General features: G+C 47.0%; 1 protein-coding gene across 5 annotated transcripts in view; it reads right to left on the bottom strand.

Annotated features, from left to right (window-relative positions):
- PLCB3 (phospholipase C beta 3) overlaps positions 1 to 13372 on the bottom strand; it is an 83124-nt gene that overhangs the window by 19129 nt on the left and 50623 nt on the right. For 2 of the 5 annotated variants that reach the window (XM_084823479.1, XM_084823475.1), the window contains exons 28-33: positions 12449 to 12605; positions 11164 to 11240; positions 9769 to 9858; positions 7461 to 7518; positions 6020 to 6106; positions 4617 to 5195 (exon numbers count right to left, since the gene is read on the bottom strand). In XM_084823479.1, coding sequence (XP_084679605.1) covers positions 5031 to 5195; positions 6020 to 6106; positions 7461 to 7518; positions 9769 to 9858; positions 11164 to 11240; positions 12449 to 12605 — 634 coding nt within the window. In that variant the 3' untranslated portion in view covers positions 4617 to 5030. Of the gene's footprint in view, positions 1 to 4616; positions 5196 to 6019; positions 6107 to 7460; positions 7519 to 9768; positions 9859 to 11163; positions 11241 to 12448; positions 12606 to 13372 lie in introns of those variants that run through there. The other 3 variants (XM_084823476.1, XM_084823478.1, XM_084823477.1) reach the window with 2 other exon arrangements.

Here is a 13372-nt window from a genome sequence, read left to right as displayed (position 1 = left end):
CTTCAGCACAGACACAGGAATATTCCCTCTAGTGCTGAGATACTGTCAGTCCAGTCCTATGCATCCTTTCATAGAGGTCAGTCCCTCTTTATGCAATAAGAACATAAGAAGAGCCCTGCTGGATCAGATCAAGGGTCCAGCCAGCCCAGCATTCTGTTCACACAGTGGCCGACCAGCTGCCCACAGGAAACCCACAAGCAGGACATGAATGCAAAAGCACCCTCCCACCCATGCTCTCCAGCAACTGTCTCTGGTACTGGAGGTAGCATAGAGCCATCAGGACTAGCAGCCATTGGTAGTTTCTCCTCAGGAATTTATCTAACAACCCCCTTTTAAAGCCATCCAAATGGGTGGCCGTCGCTATGTCTTGTGGTAGCGAATTCCATAGGTTAACTATGCACTGTGTGAAGAAGCCCTTCCTTTTATCTGTCCTGAGTCTCCCACCAATCAGCTACATGGGAGGACCCCACTGGGTTATAGTATTATGAGGGAGAAAAATGCCTCCCTCTCCACATGCTCCAGACCATGCATAGTTTTGTAGACCTCTATCACGTCTCCCCTTGCTCACCTTTTCCCCAAGCTAAACAATGGGTCTTACTCCCAAGTAAGCATGGACAGTAGTGTACTGTGTGCATTAGATGTAGCTTACTACTGTGTGGCCAAATTCGTTCTTTAAAAAAAAAAAATTAATTTTCAACCAGGAACAAACAGGAAACCCATATAACAAAAATATCACTGCACAATGGATGTACATAACAGATGAGCTGTCTTCCCATCACTCTGCCAAGAGTATTACCAATTCAGAGATGTGCATGAAATAAGCTTAATCGGGTTAGTGTATATTGCAGACCAGCCTTTGAGTGACAGGTGGACTAAGATGTGAGGCATTTTTATTTATTAATGATAAATGAACAGGAAACATGTCGCCAGAAACTAAGGTGCTTGGTTGTACTTCTAGCTAATCTGTCTTGGATAAGCAAACCTTTCTGCAAGAACAATACTCCTGGTCAGCCTCCCGCAACCTGGTGCCCTCCAGATGTTTTGGGCTACAACTTCAAGGATTTCTGATCAATGGCCATGCTGGCTGCGGCTGATGGGAGTTGGGTTCAAAACATCTGGAGGATTCCAGGTTGGGGGAGCCAGCTCCAGGCTCTTTTAAAACAGCTTCTAGTTGTGTATCCTGATGGCGTTTTCCAAATTTGCACCAATTTGTTTTTTTCAAGTCACTTGATATGCAGCCCAATGCAGAAGAGAAAAGCACAGGTGGTTAAAAAAAGAAGTTGATAAATCAACGGCAGATGAAAAGGTTCACAGAATGGCAGGAGACGAAATAGGGCCAATCTTGCTCTATCCCAGGGGTGAGCAGACTTCAGCCTTGCAGGATACTAATTTGGTTGTTTACTCAAACCCTGAGATCCATCAACTGGAGCCTGGCGCAAAAGACACACACATAGAATCACAGAATTCTGAGCCCAGGAATTGGTTTTTCGAGGACCAGAACAGAACAGAGCTAACATTCCTTCCACACAAAACCCCATTCCTGGTTACCCCAAGCTTCCTTCATTTCAGCAGTATAATTTTGGGCGGGGCAGGGGAGTCATTTTGTTCCTGCCAGCATAAGATAACTGGGAGTATAAATCCTTGCCAATCTATTCTACGCTCATCATGACAGTCTGCGTAGCCATGCTGCCACGGAGAGTCCAAAAATGGAAGCAGCTGTGTTGATCCATATCAAGAAACCAGTCCTAGCAGTTTTCATTCCCGCCTGGAGCAGGTCTTTTGTAAAGCGAATGGGTCTTAATTGCCTGTTCAAGAGCAACCCGCCCCCCAATACTTTGCATTGCAACAGGGAACAATATGTTTGCTATCCGGCTCAGCCTGCAAGAACAGAGGCATGGCGAGGGGAGCGTTGAGTTATCCTGAGCCTGGCAAGCTTCTGTTGATGGCTAGGGGGCTGGGAGACCACAAATGGCATGGGATGTACGCAAGAAACGACCATCATTGTTTTTCAATCAAAGTCCTACTTGTCGGAAAGTGATGGTTTCTAACTGGGGGGTGAGGAAATATTTCTACCAGTGGCCACAAGAGGGCACCCTCAAGATCCCACTACCAGCCTTTCAAAAAAGGAGAGTCCCCTGCCCCACCTTTCTTTCTCTAAGCAGGATCACAGCCCTTTTTCTGGCTCTCCCCCTCTTTTGCTTTTAATGGAAGCCTAAAAAAAGGCAAAGACTTTCTCATCCCTTTGTCTCCATGCCCAGAAAAGCTTCACCCGTTGAACTTCTGCAGGTCAGGCGGCTGTTAAAAGCAGAGGAGCAGAGCTGAGCAGAGCAAAGCTGGCAACTTTAACTGGAGCTTTCTTCCCCCCCCCCCAAAATCAAGGGACACATTTATTATTTATTTATTATCCAAATTTATATACCGCTTCCCACAAAGATATCAAAGCGGTGAACATAAAATACAATGGCATCAAAACAACTATAAATATAACAATACGAACATCATACAAATTAATCAGCAATAAAACCAGACCCTCTGCTGTGTGCTGCAAACCACAGCTGGCTGGGTCACGCGTCAGGGCAAGCCTGTGTAAAGAGAGTTTTATCTCATCCCTTGGTGGCAATTGTCATGCTGGTGGGTGGGGCTGAAGCCAGCAATAGGCAGAGCCAGAGCCCAAAGTGGGCAGGGCCACTCCTCTCTCTCTCTCCTTGACACTGCCTTTCCTCATTCTCTCTCCCTCCTCACCCACTAGGCTGCCAGGGAAGGGGGCAAATTGCTCTTGCCAGAGGCCTGGACTGGTGACTTGCTGAGGGTTTTTGGAGTTAGGCACCTGCTAGAAGGAAATATCTTTATCACAAATTTCTATCGGTTTTACATAGCAGTATGGCTGTCTTAATTTTCCTCCCCCAAATCCTGGGAATTGGATTTTGGAGGGTGCTGAGAATTCTGCGTTAGAAATCTCTTCCCTCCCCCTTTACACACATACACACACACACACACAACTTCTACCTTTCTAGGAGAAGCCATTTGGGTTGAGTACACTCCCTGCCACAATTAGATGGTTCGGTTAGCGATCATAAAAGTTTTTATTAAAAAATCTAAACGTTAAGTAGAAAATCACGTTGCGCTGTACTGGCAAAGAGGTGGTGTTTGTGTGAGTAGGAAATAATAAAATCAGCACTTTTGTCCACAGGGTTTCCAAGGGCAAAGTTTTGTTTGCCCTTGGAAGTTAAGTTTTGGCAAACACACTCTGGCACTGAAAGGTTCCCACCACCACCGCTGCCAGCGTCTTTTTGTAATCATTAACTGGCCTCAGTTTTGGGAACAGGGGTGGTCTAAACATTCAGAGAAGTAATCCACAGAATGAAGGGAGAGACAGTCTGGTGCTGCAGGGGCAAAGAGGTGCACACCAGGAAGGCCTCTGGTTCGAAACTGGCCCAGCCGTGGCGGCTTTAGGCAAGTCACCATTTTATCAGCTTCAGGCCAATGACGAGCAATAGAGGGAATAAAGAGGCTGAAAGACTTGGCTGCCGCTTAGTGGTAGGAGCATCTGTTTTTAGAGCAGAAAAGCCCAGCTCTAGCTGAAGAGTTCTCAAGTGTGTAGAGGGAGACATTTTTCTCCCTCTTTCATAATACTAGAGTCCAAGGGGGGTTCCATCCCTTGAACATGGTGGGAGATTCAGGACAGATAAAAGGTAGGACTTCTTCACACAGCGCGTAATTAAACTATGAAATTTGCTACCACAAGATGTAGCAATGGCCACCAGTTTGAATGGCTTGAAGAGGGGATTAGACAAAGTCTTGGAGGAGAAGGCTATCAATGGGATTATAGAGCTGGGAAACATCCAGATGCCTAAAAGCACTACAGAAATGGTGTTACTATAGAACACACTAACAAAGTGATGGAACGATAAAAGCAGCTTAAGGAGAACTACAGCAGAGGACCACATCTGCTCCCTCGCAGTTTCCAGACCAGCCTTCCCAAACCTGTAACCCTTCAAATCTGGCGAACAACAGCTCCCACCAGCTTCAGTCAGCATGGCCAATAGTCAGGGGTGATAGGAACTGTGGCCCAAAAGTTCTGGAGGCTGTTCTGGATGCTCTTCCTCCACCAAGGAACAAAACAGAAGGCAACTGAATTACAAGTTTATTATTATGTTAAAAAAATAAGACAGGAAAAAAATTACATCCAGAGAAAAAGAGAGGCCAGGTTATTACTCTGTCACAAGCCCACATGGGCAGAACAGCAGTGCCCTCCTTTGCCCTTCACATCCATCCTCAAAAGCAGCGAGGAACCTGCCTCCCACATTTTTTTTAAGTCTTTTTTTTTTTTTTTACACAACCTTCCCAACTTGCTCTCAGCCCCACACAGCTGCCCCACACCTCCCCCAACATGTAGTGAGGAGAGGTGGGAAGAAAGAGACTGACAAACACAACGTGACACCAGGGGGAGAGTGAAAGTATTTCTATACAGTTCTGGTACAATATGTTTCAACCATTTTTTTTTTAAACAAAGCAGGATGTTTTATTAAAAAAGAGCCCTTTTTGTTTCCACCCTCTCTGTGGAAGAAGGTTTTTTTTTTTTTTTTTAACAGATCCCACCTTCCCCGAATAGTGCATTAAAGGGTCACCCAAGGCAGTCGTACTCCCATCCCATCTCCATGATGGGTGTATGTACACATACACGGGGCGGCGGGGGGGGGGATTGTTTAATGTTTGACCCTCCCCACCCCCATCTTTCTCCAGCCTCAGTCCAAAAGTGAGAAGTGGGAGAAGACAAATTACAGTTAGTTAATTAAAAAAATTAGTTTAAAAAAATAAAACATTTGTCCTTTAAAAAAAAGAAAGAAAATGTGAAGTGCCTTTAGTGTGTTTTTTCCCCATCAACTCTGCCCGCTACAGACACACTTTCAAGCGGGACCCAGGTTGGCAGGGAGGGGGGCCATACTTAGAAGACTCTCCCCATCTCTCTCTCGCACGCACGCACGTAACCACCGAGCCTGCTACTGCTGCTGCCGCCTCCCCTCCAAGTCTCACAGGACTGTCAGATCCTCTAAAGCTGGGGGAGGAGTGATGCTGGATCTGGGTGGGTGTCCGTTGCTGACCCCTCCATCAAGCTCTTCCTGCAGGTAGCGGCCAATCTCCTGAGGAAGTGCGATGCCCTCCAGATCACACTCATGTTCTAGCTGGGCTGCCAACTGGGGAGGGGAGGGAACAAAATGGAAGAGGGAAAAAGGGAAAGGGAAGAAAAATGAACATGCTCTGACCTAAGCTAAGAGCCAATGCTAACGTTTTGCAAGGCACGTGCATAGAACGATGTTTGCAGCACAGGCTTCTAAGAAGGATGGTAGTTATGTCTGAAATCCACTTGGCAACTCCAATTGCATGCAGAGACTCTTCCCAACACCCATATAATTTAACATTAAAATAAACCAGAACACCTTGAGGCCGACAAATCTGAGTTTATTATATCAACGCAACCATTAGCAAGCTGCGTATGCAATAAAAATAAGCACTGAAAGCTCTGTTACGCCACTCCAGACATCCACTCTTAATATCCCCTTGCAGACATCCCGAGCCTCACACACCACTGGAGGAAAATGCCAATGAGTCTGCAACTGCCAGCACTGGTGCGAAACTCTCCATATGGCTTACGTGGATTTCAAATGGTTTATGGCCTTCCTAGGAAGCACAGCCATGCAGAAATGTCCTTAGACGGCCTTTGCGTGTGTGTCAACACTCTACATTGGCCCAGCGATGGGCTGTCTTGGGTGCCCACACACTTATGGACTGCCCTCTATGGCTGAGCACCTGCCAGTGGAGGGTGACAGAAAGCCATGGCTTCTTTCCAACTTGGCAACTCTCCTTAAAAGGCAGAAGCTGTGCCTCAGCCATGGTGCCATGTTTCCCCACAGTCCTAATACCAACAGGAATTGTATTTTCCCTGGCTGAACCATGCTCCTAGTCCCCTCGGCAGCATAATAAAAATCCAGGCATTCCCAGAAACCTTTGCAGCACTCACCCGTGGCTCTTCGTCCTCGATCAGCTGCAATATCTCCTGGTGTCCTGCCAGCAGCTTCTCCTGGCGCCGTTTCTGGGCCTCCTCAAGCTTTCGGATAGAAGGAAGAGTGAGGACATACTCATGTAACAGACCTCTTTGACTAACTACCAGGCTTGCCAGCTATGCCTCTTCCTGGCGAAAGAAGACCTAGCCACAGCCATTTGTGCCTTAGTCATGCTGGGCTGGACTGCTGGGCTGCTCTCTATGTGGGGCTGCCCTTGAAGACAGTCCAGAAGCTTCCACTGGTTCAGAATACGGAGGGCAGATTTGGGTCTAGCGTTTGCAGGCCAGGCCATATCAGGCAGGCCAGTTTTGTGCCAGCTTCATTGGCTTTCAAATTTATTTCCAGGCTGTCTTCAGAGCTTGTCGGCTTTTCAAGCCCCAAAAGGACTGAGGCTGGCAAATCTCAGGAACTGCCTCTTCCCGTGTAACCCTGCTCAGGATCTGTGTTCAGCTTGAGACCCTCTCCACTCTCCTTGGCCAACAAAAGTGCAGTTGGTGGGACTGCCTCAAGTTGCTGCATCTATGCTATGGAACCTCTCTTGGGAGGCTTTAGAAAAAAGGCTCCTAAGACCATTTTATTCTGCTGGGCATTTTTTGCATTATTGTTTTAAAGCTGAGCCTTCCAGAGGTTCTTAGTCTGCTGCTGCAGGTATGATTTTTATGATGCTGGGTTTTTTTTTTAAAAAAAAACAGTTTGGTTTGTTCTTTATAGCTAGGAAGAGGACCTTGGGAACTTGCTAGCCATACAGCTAAACATTAAAAATGAAGCCATTTACTCATTCCTTGGCCAGGAACTGCGCCAAACGCTCTGCAATTATCTGTGCCCCACGTTACCCAACAACCTTTCTATTATATACCCTCCAAAAATAACGACTCCACTTTGGGGTGTGGAGCCATTCACAGCAAGACAAGAATGGCGGCTTAATTGCCACCCCCCACCTCCATACCCACTCAAAACAAAAAGGGTAATATTCAAGCAAAGTAGTAATTGCAGCATAATGTTCAGGACACTCTATTCCATTCTTCCCACTCCACTGGTTTTCCATTTTCTCTCCCACACCCCTTAATAATCAGTCAGCAGTCCATGTCCACTGAGCACGTTTAGTCTTCACTGGGCAGTTGTGGGGAGGCCTCCCCCCCCCTTTAGGGTTTTTTATCCTTCAGTCGTTGTAAACCTCCCAGAGAGCTTTGGCTATTGGACGATATAGAAATGTAATTAATAATAATAATATCCCTAAAGATTGTTTATAGTTCTGCAAACCTTGCGGTTGCCCTAAGCTTGCTGATACCATCCTCTTGCACATGGATGACACAGTTTTGGCTAAAAAAAAAAGGGATCGGCACATGCAGAACTGAGATCGCTATTAGCGTGTATGATGCTAGAACAATGGACACTCACCCTGCGAATGGAGTTCACTGATTCGGTGATGTGCCTCCTGTTAATTTCTGTCAGCTCCCTGAGGGGTGACAAACAACTTTTTTCAAGGTGAGTGGAGAGCTCCCTATTTCCCAGAAACCCTGCCTGACACACATACACACACACACACACAACCTCCTCAGCGCAAGAGACTATGGCAGTGATACTGGCAGGATCTTGGTCTAACAATGAAGGCATAGCAGGTCTCATCTATACAGCAGGCCCAGAGGTCACATTCAACCTGGGGCCCGAGTTCCCCAGATGGCCATGCCCCCTTTCCCTGGTTATGCCCCTGACCACCAATCATTTGGTGGTTTCTCAGCCTTTTTCTCCCATTTTAAAAGGTTGAAATGTCTCTTCTAAGACTTCTTTATGGGCAGTAAAAGCTTTAACCATAAATATGCTGGTATTTTGGGCCTTGCCCCCTTTTGGTGTCGGTCCCACCCACCCTGGAATGAGGTCCCCAAGACCCTCTCCGAAAGTGAATTTGGCCCTTGGGCTGAGGGAGATTTGACACCCTGTGTACAAAGGGACAGGGGGAGTGAGACCCTGTTGATTCTCCTGGACCTCTCAGCAGCTTTCGATACCATCGACCATGGTATCCTTCTGGATGGGTTGTCTGGGTTAGGAGTTGGAGGCACTGCACTACAGTGGTTCTGCTCCTAATTGGATGGCCGATTCCAGAAGGTGGTGCTGGGGGATTATTGCTCTGTGCCATGGCAATTGTGCCATGGGTTCCACAGGGCTCTATTTTATCCCCCATGCTGTTTAACATCTACATGAAACCGCTGGGGGAGGTTATCCGGAGGTGTGGGCTGAGGTGCCATCAATATGCGGATGACACCCAGCTCTACCTCTCTTTCTCATCAAAACCAGGTGAGGCAGTGGCTGTTCTGAATCAGTGCCTGGGCACGGTAATGGACTGGATGAGGGCCAATAAACTGAAACTCAATCCAGACAAGACGGAGGTACTGTTAGCGGGTGGTTCTTCTGCCCGGCTAGGTGGTATTCAACCTGTTCTGGAGGGGGTTGCACTCCCCCTAAAGGATCAGGTTCGTAGTTTGGGGGTACTCTTGGATCCAGAACTGTCACTTAAGGCACAGGTGAACTCAGTGGCACGGAGCACTTTTTATCAGCTTAGGCTGGTATACCAACTACGCCCTTATCTGGACAGAGATAGCCTAGCTACAGTTATCCATGCTCTGATAACTTCTCGTCTGGATTACTGCAATGCGTTATACGTGGGGCTGCCTTTGAAAACGGTCCGGAAACTTCAGCTGGTCCAAAATAGGGCAGCAAGATTGTTAACAGGGACTGGCCTGCGAGCTCATATTATGCTAGTACTTTTCCAGCTGCACTGGCTGCCAGTCCATTTCCGGGCCCGATTCAAAGTGCTGGTGTTAACATTCAAAGCCCTTAACGGCTTGGGGCCAGGTTACCTGAAGGATCGCCTCCTCCCATATGTGCCTGCCTGGACCATATGTGCCTGCCTGGCCCTTCTCCGTGAGCCCCTGCCAAAGGAAGTGAGGTGGGTGGCTACTAGGAGGAGGGCTTTTTCTGCTGTGGCACCCCGGCTCTGGAATGAGCTCCCTAGTGAGGTTCGCCTGGCGCCTACATTGTATTCCTTTCGGCGCCAGGTGAAGACCTTTTTATTTTCCCAGGCATTTTAGCTTTCTAAATTTTTATCTTTGCTGTTTTAAATCTGTATTTTAAACTCCTGCACTGCTGCTAGATTTTATTGTGGTTGTATTGTTATATTGTGGTTTTAATGTTCTATATATTTTAAATTGTTTTATTGTGTGTTTGGTTTTAATTTTTGTAAACCGCCCAGAGAGCTTCGGCTATTGGGCGGTATAGAAATTAAATAAATAAATAAAGCTCCCTCTGGTCATTCCCTGATTCAGGTCTCCCCAGCTCACGGTTCAAGAGGCCTTTCTGGTGAACTATACCATTCTTGGGGGAAGCCATCATTTAGAACAACATTCAAGACTACGGAAGAATCTTCCTCCTGAGTTGTGGCAGAGGAACGACTTGCTTGCTTTCAGAAAGGGCTGTAAATCACCCAATTAGGGCTGGCTAGGTGTTTTGAAACTGTGCTTGGTAGCTTCTGTGAACTTTGAAGATAACTGTTGACTTTGCTTTTTTACTTCCTGGTTTGATCATTTTAGGCTTCACCGGGTTTGGGTTTTTAATCTTTTACAACCCACTTTGATCTTAAGAGGGGAAAAAAAGAAGTCTAGAAAGCATTCAGTGAAATGAACCCATCTGCTGCGCCCTGCCTCAGACTCACACATCCTTTTTGCTCTTCTCCCGGGATTTGGCTTCGGAGATGCTGTTGTGCCGTTTCCGGTCCAAGATTTTCTGAAGCTCCTTCTTCTCTCTAACCGGGGAGGAGGGAAAAGGAGCCATAACTAAGTGGCAGGCCACGTGTTTTGCATGCAAAAGGTATAGAGTTCAATCCCCAACATTTCCAGCCAGGGCTGAGAAAGTCCTGTCTGAAACCCTGAGAGCTGCTGCTAGTCAGTGACCTGTTTTGCACAACATGACAGCCCTTGAGGGAAGAGGACCAGCTGCATCAGTTGGACCCTGAGGCTGAGTTTGTTTCTGTCCCTGCCCAACCAGGTACTTAAGGCGGGGCTGCAGAAGACAGCCCGCTGTGGTTTAATTTACCTAAAGGGGCTGTTGTGTCGTGCTGGGGACCGTTTTTGCATGGCACCCCTGGGCACCTGGCTTGCCATGGCTTGTTGTGGCATGTGAACCCAAGCTGCAGGGGTTGTTTAAGGGTTAGACAACCATCAAATAACCCATGGCTTGTTTTAGGGTTGAGGGTTATCTAACCCTCAAACAACTCCTACCACCTGGATTTGCATGACATGACAAGGTGGGTGCCATGCAAAAATGGTGTCCATGGGTGCCTGGCAAAACACAACAGCCTCCACAGGTAAATTAAGCCATGGTAGGCTGTTGTGTAAATGCAGCCACTGGGCCTATTCACATGACACTAAGCTGTGGCTTATGTTAACCATGGTTTGTTGCTTGCTTTAGCCATGAATTATCTTGCAAATAACCAAACAAACCACGGTTTGTTTTCCCTATTTCTAGTTTGCTTCTCTCCTGCCTATTTTGCCAGCCTTCAGAGCAATTTCATTTTCAGGCTGCTCTTGCTGAGTGCCTCTGTTTCTGGGTGGACAGTAGTGCAAACAAGTCAAAGATAAGCCATGGTTCTGAGTTCAGACTTCACGGCAAGCTAAGGCTTAAACAACCCAGACTTTGTAAGCCAACAAGAAACCATGGGTTCTGTTTGCGGTTTATGTCTGATTAACAAACCATGGTTTGTTTGCAAGGATGGATTCAGAAACAAGGACAAGCCAGATTTCAACAAACCACACCACAGCTTAGCATTATGTGCGAACCAGGCCAGTGTGTAGACAGTACTGAGCTAGGTGAACCAATGGTCTGACTTGGTAGAAGGCAACTTCCTATGTTCCTGATAAATCAGCCCTTCATTTCAGAACAATGAAGACTACAGCCTTACTTTATTTTTAGGGCTTAGGGCGAGTCTTTAGCTCACAACTTCCTTTGTTCCTCTAAAAAAGAGTCAGACAGCATCTGGGGGAGGGGATGGCACCTGAGCAAGGGGAAGGGTGCTGCTTTCTCCTCCATCCCACCTCATGCTAATACTCACTTCTCGCTCGTCTCCTTCAGCTTTTTCAGCTGCGCAGCCTGGCAGTCCCGGGCGATGTCTCTCAAGCGCTGCTGGGCCTGAGGGCCAAAAACAAAGATGGAATTAGATATCCCTTGCTGAAGGAAGCTAGGAAGGCAGCTACGACAGAGGGGGCCTTCTCAGTTGCAGCACTGCGCTTATGGAAGGTCCTCCCAACAGAGGCTAAGAGCAGGAGAAGAGCCCTGCTGGATCAGACCAAGGGTCCATGTAGCCCAGCATGCTGTTCACACAGCAGCTGACCAGCTGCCCACGGGAACCCCACAAGCAGGACAGGAGTGCAAGAGGAACTTCCCAGTCGTGTTTTCCAGCAACTGGAAAACATCCAGGCCTAGGTTTACCTGGCACATACAATGTTATCTTTTCAGCACCAGGCTCTCTTTTTGGCACCAGGCAAAGATCTTTCTTTTCTCACCAGCATTTTAGAGACCTAGTTTGACATTTTTATGGCTGTTCTTATATATCTGTATCTATTCCTGTGCTGCTTGTGTTTTTGTCCTGTATTTTATTCTTTAAAACATTTGCATTTAACAAATAGTTATCTGTCTGTCTGTCTGTACTGCATTTTAGTCTTAACTGTTTGCAGTCTGCCCAGAGAACATTGGTAACTGTGCAGATTAAATATACAATTAATAAATAAATATCTTGCAAAATGGGTCCTGTCTAAGCCAACACTCAGGACACAGTGTACCTCTGAGCTAAAAAGAAAAGTCAGAATTCCCCTATCCATATACAATTATGCAAATATATGCAATTATGCAAATTTAAGAAGTATATCAACCCACTGGGCCTAGTTTTTTTTCTTACTCATTGGCCATGGAAGTTTGCAGAGCAGTGCAGTTCTGTTCTAAGTGAATGGAAATCCCACTCTGATACCTCTAGATTCAGGCATTTCAGCGAGACCCGACTTCACAAAAGTAAGGGAACTTTGTTAGATCCCTTGCCAACAGAGAGAGTAAAGAAGAACCCCACCTTCCAGCCCACTAGATTACAGGAATCCCCAACCCAGATTCTTAAGACCGCCAACACCTTTTCAGGTTTTGTCATGAGGACTAGAGACCTGAACCTCTCCTTTCCAAAAAGGCCCAAACGACAGCCAAATCCTTGGGAGACTCGGTTCTATCAACTCGAGACACATCACATTAATTGTGTGGTCGGGTCTGTGCGTGCGCATTCCTTCCCAACAGCTGTGGGGTGGCTTAGCAGGATGTTACTATTTCTAAGCCCACCCCACCCACCCCCCAGACACCTGGCGCAGGTGCTCTCGCTTGCAGTCCCTTTCCAGCTGATGCTGAGACTCGCGCAGTTGCAGCAGCCCCTGCATTTGCCACTCCTGCAGGACCACCTTCCGGCGTGTCCCCTCTTGCTCTTGCCCTTGCCGTGCAGCCTCCAAAGAACTTTGAGACCTACAGAGGGGGGAAGAGAGGTAAAATATGCTGGTATTTGGGGCCTTGCCCCTTTTGCCTTTAGCCTCGCCCACCCAGCCACATGCGTGCACACCCCGAGAGCTTCTCCGAAACAGAATTTGGCCCTCAGGTGGAAAGAGGTTTGACACCCCTGCATTAAGATTTCTGAAAGCCAAAGACTGATATGCTCTCCAATCCCAAATGTGACATTCTCCCTGAAGTCCTATATTGGTTTTGATGGAGTTCACTTTCAAGTAAGCATGCTTGGGATTGCAATTTTATTTTAAAATTTCCAGTTTATGTTTCAGATATAATTGTGTATGTGAAAAGCACTTTTCCTTCAAGTAATCACAGGGGTCCAACAATGGAAGTGGGGGGCAAGTTCCTTGCTGGGGAGTGGGGAGGGCATTGGGAGACACAGTGGGCAGAAAGATCTGAGCAGTACCAGCAGGCACTTTTAAAAAAAATGGAGCTGCACCCTACTAGCCCTCTACTATGTCTCAGACAGGGGAAAGTTCCTGTTTTTTATTTATTTGAAACACTTTTTATACTGGTTTTCTGCCCTTCCACAGCTGCCCCCTCCAAGCGGTTTACATAACAGTACAATTTTGCAGAAACAAAATTAAAACTGGAGCCCTAAAATCAAGAGTAGAGTTAAAACCTTCAGTTAAACCCAACACCACTAAAAGCTGACCAAAACAAGAATGCTTTCACTGCCCATCTAAATGCCATCAGGAACGTCTCCGCTCCTTTGGGAGGGAATTTCA

Source organism: Heloderma suspectum, chromosome 17 (genome assembly GCF_057233095.1).
Source record: "Heloderma suspectum isolate Gila_16-S chromosome 17, 16-S_ref, whole genome shotgun sequence".
Taxonomy (NCBI): domain Eukaryota; kingdom Metazoa; phylum Chordata; class Lepidosauria; order Squamata; family Helodermatidae; genus Heloderma; species Heloderma suspectum.
Note: the sequence above shows the minus strand (reverse complement) of the source record. Positions and strands in the feature narration are given on the sequence as shown.